Source organism: Strix uralensis, chromosome 5, assembly GCF_047716275.1.
Source record: "Strix uralensis isolate ZFMK-TIS-50842 chromosome 5, bStrUra1, whole genome shotgun sequence".
Lineage (NCBI taxonomy): Eukaryota > Metazoa > Chordata > Aves > Strigiformes > Strigidae > Strix > Strix uralensis.
Genome location: NC_133976.1, coordinates 59,550,024 through 59,562,175, shown reverse-complemented (window position 1 = coordinate 59,562,175; position 12,152 = coordinate 59,550,024). Strand labels below are relative to the sequence as shown.

At 44.1% G+C, this 12,152-nt stretch overlaps 1 protein-coding gene across 11 annotated transcripts in view; it reads right to left on the bottom strand.

The window, feature by feature from the left end:
• The window catches only part of RBFOX2 (RNA binding fox-1 homolog 2), a 176,420-nt gene that overhangs the window by 130,300 nt on the left and 33,968 nt on the right, over positions 1–12,152 (bottom strand). For all 11 annotated transcript variants that reach the window (XR_012629263.1, XR_012629265.1, XR_012629264.1 and 8 more), the window contains exon 2: positions 8,126–8,176. Coding sequence is in view for 8 of the 11 variants with exons in the window: in XM_074871282.1 (XP_074727383.1) it covers positions 8,126–8,176 (51 nt within the window). In the remaining 3 variants the exon portion in view is untranslated. The remainder of the gene's footprint in view (positions 1–8,125; positions 8,177–12,152) is intronic.

Sequence of the window (12,152 nt, the reverse complement as noted above, 5' to 3'; positions counted from 1 at the left end):
GAAAGCTGTGAGATTTCATGAGATGCAGAATACACACTGGAGACAAAGGATGACTCAAGCACAGCCTTTACAGGCCTGAAGGAGGACATCCCTGAGCCCTCACCATTGGTGTGCATCCATCTTGCACTGCCCTCTGAGCAGAAGCAGTGCTGTGCAGCACACGTGCCTTTTGATAGAACAAGTTCAGGCCAGATGCCTTCTCAAGCCAGGAAAGCACTAGAGATTGCCCGCTCAGACTCCCCTCTAAGAGCAACTCTATTATCAGCACTCCTCCTCAAACATCCCTCCTGTATTTTCCCCTCTGCTCACCCCTGAGACATTTTGGAACAGCGAAGACTTGCAGTACAAAAACCTTTCCCTCCGTGCCTCTTCAAAGAATCAAATGCCTAAGCAGGCCCCATGGAGGGCCAGCAGGGCCTTTCTCAGCCCTCCCTGGATGCTCCCTGTACCAGGTTCAGGCAGTGACACATCCTCTCCCCAGCCCTCCAAACAAAACTTCCCTCGTCGAGGACGGCCGTTCTTGTGCCTGCGGGACACAAGAGGCCGAACCCTCTTTCCCCTCCCTCCCTACGGCTTTATCCCTTTCCGCCCTAGGGCCACGGCCAGAGGCTTATGCCAAGGGACAGCCCAAGAGGGACGCTGCGGGTAGGAAGAGGAGGCGGTCGCCCCGCACCGCGCCTCCAGCCTGGCCCCAGCGCCGGCGGGGCGGGGCGGCGAGCACTGGCCGTGCGCCGGCTGCCCTCTCCTGGCAGCCCGCCGCCAGAGCGTCCCGGGCCCGGCGGCCCCAGAGGCTCCCGGCGGGCCGCTCCGCGCAGCCACGCTTACCCTGCGCCCCCCGCCGCCGCCTCTCCGCGCTCTCCCGGTTACACACCAGGGCAGGACCCGAAGGCCAATGCGGAGAGCTGAGCCCCTGCCACGCTGCAGCAGCGCGTTCCAAGAACCCCACCTGTCCATCGGCAACTTGCATGGGTACTTATGGGTGTACAGAAACACATTTTGCAAAGGTATTACAATCCTTCAGGAAAAAAAAAAAAAACTGAATGCACACAAACTACTTCAATATTCTTCTGGCTTTTTGTTCGTTTTGGTTTTTTGGTTGGTTTTTTTTCCCTTCCAGTTAAGATGAAAATCCTCACTTGTGCAATGACAGCACAACATGCAAGCTGAGGACCCCAAGGCCCTCCCTCACCCGAGGGCTTTAAACCCACTTTGGCTTCAAGTTCATTTTGCACAGAAGAACTTTTTCCTCATAAAACATACCTAAAGCAGGGGACACGCCACAGGATGTTGCAGATGACAAAGATTCAGACAGCCTCAAAAACCATTTAGACAAATTCAATAAAGAATCTATCGCAGGTGACTTTCAAAAAAAAAAAAAATCTACAGCCAGGAAATCCCAAAGCCACAGGATTGCTTCAAGAGTACGGAGGAGGGGAAGTATCACCAAATCTTGGCAGTGCTCCCTCTCCTTTAAGTACTTGCTATTAGACACTGTCAAAGCCAGAACACTGGAAGGCAGAGACCTTCTGCCTGATCCAAAAGAGCCATTTTCATGTCCTCAATAGGATATATAATATCCATCAACAGGCTGTTTTCTCTACACCGTTTGGTTTTGGTCTTTCAATCGATCATTCTACAGACTACTTCTATACAAATGCTAGGGAGTGTGGCATGTTTGTTAATCACTGAGAAGGGAAAACCTAAACAAGATGCTGTCCCTCTTGCCAAAGTAACTGGGGGACTTGGGAGCCAAGACTCTTCCAGACTTCAGGTAACACTTCAACAGTCAAAATATACATCACAGAAGAAAAAGTGGTCTCCTGGTCCTCTCCCAAGGATGACTCACATCTCCTCTCTTTAACCCCAAGCAGAGATGAGAAATTGCTTGAATCAGAGGACGCAAACATGAAAGGAATTCGCATTACATCATCCAGCCCATTTCCTGCCAACGCCTTACAACCCCAGAGCTTTGGCCAGGCTATTCATCAGCAAGGTAATCGGTATTTCCCTTGAGAAGCTGTTTATAGGACTGAAGGAGCTTATTGTCAGGAAGTCTTCCCACGTATCTGAATTAGATGCGCTCTTTAACTACTTCTTCTCATAGAACTTTTCTCCAAGTGGTTATTTTTTCTCTTGTTACTCAGTAACAGCATGGCATGCATTGGTATGGAGCTCACTGGAGGTGTTTGTGAAAGGTATTCAAGGTTCTGTAAGGCAATGATTCCCTCCCTTGTATTCGGAGAGACTAGAAAGGCAGCAGACATGAGGGAAAAGGGAAATAAATATACGGCCTAAGTGATCTGTTTGCAAGACTTGTGTCAACTGCAAGACACCATGCTTCCTGTATTATTTAAGGGGTTTGATGGTAGGAAATTAGCTAAACAGAAAGGAAAGGAGAGATTTGGGGGAATGTGGCCAATATAAGCACAGCAACTTGGTTCAGAGTGAAATTTCAGAAAGCAGGTTTATAACAAGCTTGGTTATTTACTGGTGTGTGCATTACAGTTTTTTCTAATCCCCATTCCCGAACCTTTCCTGCAGTTTCTTAGTGATGTAGTATGGACTTGAGGAAATAAGGAACCACTTCTTTGCACTTCAAGTGATCAACCAAGTGTCTTACCAGGACAGTTCTGGATTCAGGGGAGAAGTATAACTAGCTTAGTCTCAGTGGATCTTACCTCACCTCTTCCAACTCATCCTTGACGGTTTGAATTTCAGTCTGTAACCAACTCCATCTTCAATTTTTAGCTAAACACTCTGCTCTAATTTCCTTCTCAGATATCATGATTTACATCACTTTTAACTCAACTCTCTCCACTCTATCAACACTTTTTTACCTTCTGAATGTGCTGAGTTATAAGCAGTGTTAGACGAAATCAGATTTCTCAGACTCCTCCCCTCCTGCAGTGTTAAATGCCTTTTCATAACACATCTTAACTGTCCCACACCCTTCACAGCTTAAATGCTAAGCAGTAACCCCCCCAGCAGTTATCCCACCACACACCCTTGAACACCACACCTCTGTTTGCAGCTGCCTCACAAGATGCTTCCCATTTCCTAAATATGTTGGACATTTTTGCCCAGACTGCATTCTCTGAAGTGAAGCTCATTATTTTCTATGGGACACTGCAGTTAGGACCAAAAGGATTTTCTGTTACTGACCTATCTCGTACACAGTGGAAACATTTCACTGCTTGCCTGAAGAGAGGCTGTCGAAGCCAGGAAGCAGTAGGTTTGGCAGTCTTAACCCTAATCCACCTCATTTTAAACATAAGGAAGATGTTTAGAACAGTTTGCCCTCATTAGCTTAGTCCCATCCCAAATTTTCGGTTGTTTGCTTTCAAGCAAAGAGGCACTCCTCAGAAGCACCAGGACACCAAGCCTGGTCGGTCTTCTCCATTTCACATGGAGGATCTCAGACCTTCCTGATCTTTGTCCTGGCTATTCATTCAAGAAGGTGCCAAAAAACTTCATTTAAGGCCTTCCTAGAATCTCCCTCTGTCCCTCAGTTTAAGCATTTGTATTAAACACACTCTATTCAAACCAAAAGTGTAAGCAACAAACAAACCAAAAACCCACAAAACAACCCTCCTTTCTAGCTCCCGAATAACTTAACACTTCCTCTGCCACAATCTCACCAGTTACTGAACCGGTTAGCATACACACTGGAGGGTTTATTTTCACGGTCAGTTACAAGCAGGAAAATTAAAAACCAAAATGCTTTTCAGGAACACTACTTACAGATTTAAACTCTTAAGACAGGGAATCTTTGTTCCAAGACTGATGAAGTCAGGCACTGGAGAGACTGCGGCTGGTGCTATCATGGTACAAATAAAAACAAACAAGTGGCCAAACCATTTTTCTCCAAAGGTCACTTTTTATTTGTTTTATGACAAGAGCATCTCAGTCTGTTAATACTAAATCAAGAGATTTTTGTGGATATCCTAATCCATACTGAACCACTCAGCTGCTAATCAAGTTGGGGCAATATCCCCAAATTCATGCTCCATCCACATGACTGAGAAGATGATAGGCGAAGGAACCTCAGACCACACAGATGAGAGAACAGAGGTTTCCCCCTCCGAACTCTCTGCTGAGATCCCTGCTGCTCGCTACAGAGAGACCACTGACGGGAGCAGCGGTGCTTCTGCACAACCAGCTCCGACAGGAAGCCCAGTGAGCTGCTGTCCTGCCTCCCCATGGGAGCTCACACACACCCTTCACATCTCAGGATGAAGGGCTTCCTTGCCGAACTCCCCACATCAGGAGGGACTGGGCAAAGAAAACAAACAAGGTAAAAAAAGCAACAGGGGAGGCTTCCTGTTCTCACAGACTGCCACCACTGCTGTTCAGTTCACCCAGACCAGCCTGCAGCCCTGGGGAGGGGAGTGCACACAGATGGAAAACCAGCCACCAAAATTAAGCTCTTGAAGGAAGTGTCACTTGTGATAGGTGACGATGTTTCCACCACATTAGTACCGAGCCAATGGCCCAGTTTGATTTAGGAATTGTACTCACGGAAGTACAAGCTTTTAAAAGAGGCTTCAAACCAACATCCTAACCCGTTGTGATAGCTGAGAATCACTTTCCATAACAGAAGAGGTGTAATAGGTCCAACATCCTGACCCAGTTCTGGTGTGTACAATTACCTCCTGCTTCCATAAACTCCTCTCTTTCATTCAGTGGCAGCTAAACAAGGTGTTCTTGCTCATTTTGCTTCCTGTTGGGGAAGAAAATTATTCTGTGCAGCTGCCAAATTCTGCCACAGAAGCACCAGTGTTCAGCACTCAAATGTCAGATATCATGTCTAATACACTTGGACATGAAAAGCACTACAGCAATATGACATGGGCCTTGGCCATATATAAGATGAGCTGGCACAGTCTGCACAGAATAGCTTTCTGGAAGCAGAGTATTTATTCTTGATGAGTTTATCTATATGTAAAAGTTGTATCAGTATAGCTGTACCAGTCATTTTCCATGTTGAGACCAACTCATAGTACCTCAGAGCTGTTTGTCACAGCTTGGGAAACGAAGCAAGGAAGTCTTGGTTCACTGCATTTTAGGCAGGCGCTCACGTTACAAAAAAAAGAAACACCATTTTGTTGGCAGACCCAACAGAGGAAGAAAGAACTGAACAGTCCCCAGGGAATAAGCTTTCCTCACAAAAAGACTTGGTTCTCATCTCTGTTAACAACGTTACACTAACGCTTTCCTTATTTTCCCCTCTACTGAGGGCTTCATCCCTGCCATCAGCCTCGCTCTGGGGAGAAGGAGGGGCATCCTGCCATTCCTGTATGTGCATTAGACATCCACAGAGCAAACCTTGGATTCTTGAGAACAGTCCCAGAGAGCTCTCCAGCTCCTTACATGGCTGTAAGGTAGACCCAGTAGTGCAACACTTCAGCACAGAAAGCCTTCTCTTTTCAGGCAAACTTACACCGTAATGACTTAGCACACATGCTCCCTGGGCCCTGTCATCACAAAGAGTTCGGTAAGCCAGCGCTCTGGCAAGGCAGGTGAGGGGGCTGCATAACAACTCAAAGCTCTGGGTTATCATAAAGCAATCACACAACACCAGAATTAAGAGGAACATGGGCCCAACATGAACCCATCTCATTTGCCTCACTGCCGCTGCCCATGAATGACAGGATGCTTAAATATTTGGGAAAGGATACAAAATAAACTTCGTACTGTAGACCTAAGCATTCCCAAATGGCCAAAGTGAGGACTCAAACCAATCACACGTTTCCACTGGCAGAAAGAAAAACTACAATAATCTGAAACATCTGGGTATGATTTAACCACTAGAGGGTGTAAAAACAACATAGTGAGAAAGGTTTGCAGCCAGCAATTAATGGCACTTGGAGCTTGAAGGAGCAAAAAGGCCATACAAACAAGTGAAGGAGTAGGATGCTACATAAGGTGAAAGAAAGGGCAAGTTACATCCACAGAATTTCTAGCAGGACTACTGGGGTCACACGATGAGAAGCCCTAAAAATAAAGCTCTGCTTTGCTACTTCTGCTACGGAAAACATTGTGGTACAAAGCACAGTATTTACAATAAAGAACTGCAATGGGAAAGAGCAAGATACAGAGATTTACACTGACCAGCTCAATCCAGCTCCTAATCTGAGGAAATCCAACACAATTGCTTCTGCATCTCATAATTACTTTGCTACAGGGTCGGGATTGCCACACATATTCCCACACCACTTCCTTCCTCCTTCCCCAGTGGAGAAAGGCAGGTGATGGATCAGCCATTGCCATCTCTCCCACACCAGCCCCAGTCTGTGGCAGCAGAAGACTTCTTTCTCTGCTGCTATCATGTTAGAGGCTCCCAATCAGATTAGCTAAAAGCCTTGAAACCTCATTAGTGAAAACCAGACCTGAATTTAAGCTGCTTCACAGCCAAAAGCAAGACAGAAGGACAAACACTTATCACAGATCAAGATACTACCGGGGGGGGGGGGGGGGGGGGAACCACAGCCAAAAAAGACTTTTACAAGTATTTGCTAAAATTAAACACCCGAGTTAAACTAAAGTTGTTTGTCCACTAAGAAACTTCCATAAAGCCATCTGCCATTTGAAATACATATGCACACTTGCTAATACACAGTACTTCTTGTGCTCACTGGTACAAAGCCCTTCAGGGCTGCCCAGGCTGCAATTCTCATTTCTCACCCTGGCTGCTGTACAGCTTCCCGTGCCCATCTCTGCTGATCTGGTGACCTGCCAGCAACAGAAGTTCTGGACTTTCAGATCAGAAGAGTTATTAAGGGATGAGAAAGAAGAAACCTGTGAAGTGGGACATACTGGTAGTCACCAAAATGAAACACTCAAAGACACCCAAAACCACACCCAAATGGACAGGTACAGTGAAGTGCAAAATAGGGTGCAGAGGGTGCCACCAGAATGGAAAAGCTGAAAGCAGGTATGAACCACTTTAAGGATCCGGGGCTGGCTCTGCCTCTCAACCTAGCATACCTTACTTAGAACACAAGTCTCACAGCATCCCGTGTGTAATATTTATTTGTGCTGGTTAACAGTTTAATGGATCCCAGTAGACATTCTGAATAATTTTGTCCTATATGGAAATTCATACACACATTACAAGAACCAAAGATTCAACCTCTTCAATCGCTGGGGCTGCACTATGCTGCATTTCCTTCATAAAAACATCTCCCGTTAAGCTGTTGCTACATATACCCAGGCTCATCAAGATATGATGAAAATCACTTTCTTTATATAGCAGTACCTGAGAGTATTAAAAAATTTGATTTTGGGTTTGTTATTTGCTCATTACTGAAATGTGCTGCATTATTGATTTTCTGTGCATATTAATTTCCTGTTACACTAGTTCATACTCTGCTTTGCAGTAGCACTGCAGAACACTGAAAAAACCTTCATTCTAAGAAGGGAGATTTAACGGGTGGCAGTTGTATATTACAACCCATTAAATTTCATTTGTTCCAAAACATCTCTTCCTTCCGTCGCACAAATTCATCAACTGGGATTTCTCTGTCTTCTGCTAAGAGGCAAGAGAATGCTTACATATGCAATGCACTGAACAGTATAATTTTTACCACTATAGAAAGAGAACATCCTAAGAGCAAGGGGCAGGGGCTCTGCAGGACTTGAAAGGAACACAAGACAAGTTCACAGATACTAGAAACAACCCAAACAGACATGTCATTCCCTACACCACCACAAAGCAGACTCACAAAACTCGATGTTGTTTTGCTCCCCAGATGCTAGAATTACAGCAATAAGAATAAAAACAGGGCCAAGCATGCACTGCTACTTGAACATCTACGTTCATTAATACTGAGGAGATACAATGGGAGCTTAGGACAGGGATTTTAAGTTGTAACATTTTTAAGAATAAAGAATTTCCTGAGCTGTTGGTAATGTGGATCATGTTTAACCCCTTACCAGGCACATTGCCATATACTGATGGAGGCCATAAAAACCATTCAATTTACCACATATATCTTCACAAGCATTCCACAATAGAACAAAACAATTTCCACTCCATAGCAAGACAGCCAGGAAGCCATCAAACAAAACATCCATAAGTGTACAGAGATGCGTGCATGCACATTTACTGCAATCAGACTCTTACTTGATTGTCTCTTGCTGGGTATCCATGATAACCTGAAGTCAGAGGCTCGTTCTGCAAGACAAGAAAATAAAGAGTGAATGTAGCGGTTACAAGGAATAGAAACCAAGGAATTATACATCTGTCTTAACTCAGCCAAAGACAAGAACCTGCATGAAATGGGGGAAGAATGAACTAAGATTAAAGTATTCTGCTAACTTCCCATTTTCCATGTAAGCCAATACACCTAAAATTCATTTTTCAACTGTGTATGCCAAATTGTGCAGAAAGAAAAAAGAAATCAAAGCCATAAAATAAGCATAAAATAATCCTACCTTACTCTCTGTAATTTCAGTTGTGTATGATTTCTGTAATTTTCCAAAGAGTTTTTATATGCAAGCTTCATTTACCATCATGAAAACTGAACAGAACAGAATTTAAAATTACAGAAGTCACTGCCCACCTTGACCAGTCCTGAAGAAATGTTATTACTAATGTTTAGGGAAAAAGTGCCAATTTTCTCCTTTTCAAAACTATACTAACAATATGAATTTAAAAAGCAGTCAGTGTAACTTCAAACACCCCGGTAAGCCTGAACAATACCTCACACACTCCCAACAGGAAATCAATCCTCTAGACTTTCTTCCTTCACCCCAGAAGGGACTCCGAGCCTACAGATGTTGTGTTACTGGCAACCCCATCACCCTGCTCTGCAGAAATATACAAACCTCCAACACATCTGGAACTTCTCCACGAAATTCCCAGATTCATCTCTATTTTAGCAGTGTGGTGGGAATTAACATACTTCACTATACTTCCTAAATGTTTATTTCTGTTTCTTAATTTGTTTTCTGTTACTCTCCGTCCACCGACTCCTATTCAAAATGGGGAGAGGGCACTCATACATACCCCATGCGTGCATGTTTCTCTCTCGGTGGAGGATAAACTAAACTAGACAAAGCCTATATCAATTCCACCCTGGTACCCCTGTGCATTCACAAGCAACTCCCAGCCTAACGCTAGGAGAAGGAAAGGAGGCAGCTGCCCTCCATGATCAGTTTTTAAGTCTATCTCTCATTATGACTTGTGAGGAAGAACTCCTAAGTCAGCCCTTGCAGCAGCTCTTGGAGAAGGGAGGGGAGAGAGATGCCCAAAGGGAAGACCCTGACAAAGCACAGCAAAACAATCCCAAATTGTCAAAAGCAAAGATATTCTGGGCATGAAGCTGACCATGATCGATATCAGAAAGAGCTTTTGTTGAAATATTTTGGGCTTTGTGCTGGGATATTTGGGTTAAACAGGCCAGCTCCTACCAGAGAGAGGTCTTCTGCCCTACACAGGTCATACAGCCCCGGCACAGTTTCACAGTTCACACAAGAACACTTTTAACACAACTCCTGCTAAAAAGCAAGGTGCTAATATTTCGATACAGGGACTAGCAATGCTATTTTAAGTTTGTATTCATCCTCCCTCTCTTTCTCTTTACCTCAAACCTGCCCATGGGACTCTCCATGGAAACTTGTCACAAAACATCCAGCCTCTCCTCAGGCTCTCACACTAAAGCTACAGTAGCACACACAGTATGAGAGCTTCAAGGACAACAAAACTTCTGGCAGCCAGTTTTTGGGGATTAAGAGTAATTAATTAGGTTGACCACCCTGCAAGTACATTATTCTCAAATACTAATAGCCAGCAAAGCAGGTAAAGCACAAAACTCCACAAATACAGAAACAGAGGGAAAGACACAGAAGTTGGAATCAGCAAGTGGAGACCGACAGCTACAGCACCACCCAATGCTTTTGGGTTTTAACAGTGAACTTGATTTAAAAGCAAGTAACCTCAAGATGAAAATGCACAGCTAGTACTTTTCTCCCCCAGTGTAAGTACACATTTTAAGAAAGTGCTGTGATTGTTTCTCCAACACAGTACAGTTTACCAACTTATATCTAAGTGCCATAAATCTCCACCTTGTATCAGGAGCTATGGTGTTCTCCTGAAAGACCATTCCAGATACACTTTTAACAGTACTTGTTACACACACCTGTGAGGTCAGTACCTCAAACATGCTTGTGTGCCAGTCTCTCTCAACACCCTGGAAACCAGAAAGATTTCCACACAGAGAATAAGGAATAAATGAAGATATTAAAGACATGAGCAGTGAACACAAGCAGAAAGTTATAATGAAGAAAGGAAAAAGAAATCATTATTTTGAGGATAATGTCCTTCACACCAGGGACCAACTAAAGGGACAGTCACTACAAGGCTGTGGCAGAAAAGAGGCAAAACCGAACTTTGTGGGATTTCCGGAAGTCAAAGGACCTGGATGCCCAGAAATCACCTCTAGAAACAGAATGGTTTCGTAAGTAGAAGCAAATCACAAGAGTGTGAAAAGGAAGAGAAAGACGATTACAGAAATCTGAGCACAGTCCACAGTATGTAAGAGGTCTGAAAGAAACAAAAAAATTGAGTGGAGGGGGAAAAAAAAAAACCCACAGCCAGCAATCTCCACTTTGTTTTTTGAAAGACAAACTCCACAGACTGCAAACTAAAAATGTCTGAAGAATATGATTGCATCAGAAAGTAAAAGAAGAGGTGAAAGAAGGTTACATTAGGAGAGCGAGAGTTTGGAGAAAGCAGAGGTTAGAAAGAGGTTAGCAGTTGGAGCATTAGGGTCACAAAAAGGCCAAAGATATCTCTGCCTTTCATACAGCAGCACTTCCACCAAGTACTGAACTCTTTGCAAAATCCCCGCTGTGCGTATCATTACTCTAATTGAACGTAACTCTCCAAGAAAAGGCAGGAAGCATCTAGGGAAACCGTCTCCCGCCAATAATCTCCAGTGCTGCCAATTTTACAGGTCACTAATGGTGAATCTGGGGCCTGCTGCATGATTATTCCATACGGAGTTTGCTTTTGTCGAAAATTAAACAGAGCAAGAATTGAAAGTGTTAAACTCTTGCAGCTGGAACAGGACAGTCAAGCAACATCCAGACAGAAAACCCCTGTTAGTAGCGGGTGATTTAAGGCAGCTGAGACTAGGGATACAGCTCAATCTCCTAATCTGCCTGCACAGCACAGAACTATTCTCACAAAATGGAAGTGAAAAGAGAGAGGGAAGGTTTGACACAGATAAATACCCTGCCCACAAACACGGAGGGATCCTGCCTTCTGGCAGCAGCCTGGTGGGAGAGGGAATCCTCAGATAACTCCATCTCTCTCGTGGCTCCCTCCTGCCAATTACATTTCTCTTTCAATATCAACATGCAACCAGACATTCGGAAAGAAATTGAGTTAGGCAGCGCTAGCCTGCAAAATCGAATCAGGCTGACACTGCAATGTTTCATTATTTTGTTTACCACTGAAAGGCATTTCTCATGTACTTGCGATTTGCTTTAGAGTTGGGAGAAAAAAACCTAGAAGCTAATATAGTACATCAGCTTTCTGCAACACACATTGTGATTTTATGCAAACTGTATTGATGATCTCACACATGGGCTTCCACACTTCCACAGGATGTGTGAGCATTGTGGTTGTACCCCAGTCATAGTGTCTGTGCCAGACAACTGGATTTAACAGGATGAAAGTCACAACTCAGCCAAATTCACTAAGCCTTTAACCCCTTATCTTTACTTCAAATTTTTCCCCTTCTTTAATTTCCCAGCCTTACTAACACAAGTTCTTTTCCATTGGCATTTGCAATAGTAAGGTCTGCCACACACTGCAAGCTACCAATACCGTCTCAGGTCACAAGGTAAACAGAGTACAGTCATTTGCAGATCACGAAAGAGCAAAGGTGACACTCCTGCACTAGCAGAACAGCCAGGCTTCAGGGTTGTTGGGTTTTTTGACACCTCTCAACTTGATAAATTTTGAAAGTTGCTGAACTAGACACATCTTAAAGACACAAGGAATTGTCAATAAACCAGGACACCAGTAAGAAGCGATCAGCTCTGCAGGTGCTATTAACTTACAAAAGGTCACAGAGGACTGGAGTAGAGTCAGTCCTCTGGAGGAAGTGTCACAGCTGTAACATATTATGGAAGGTCTAAAA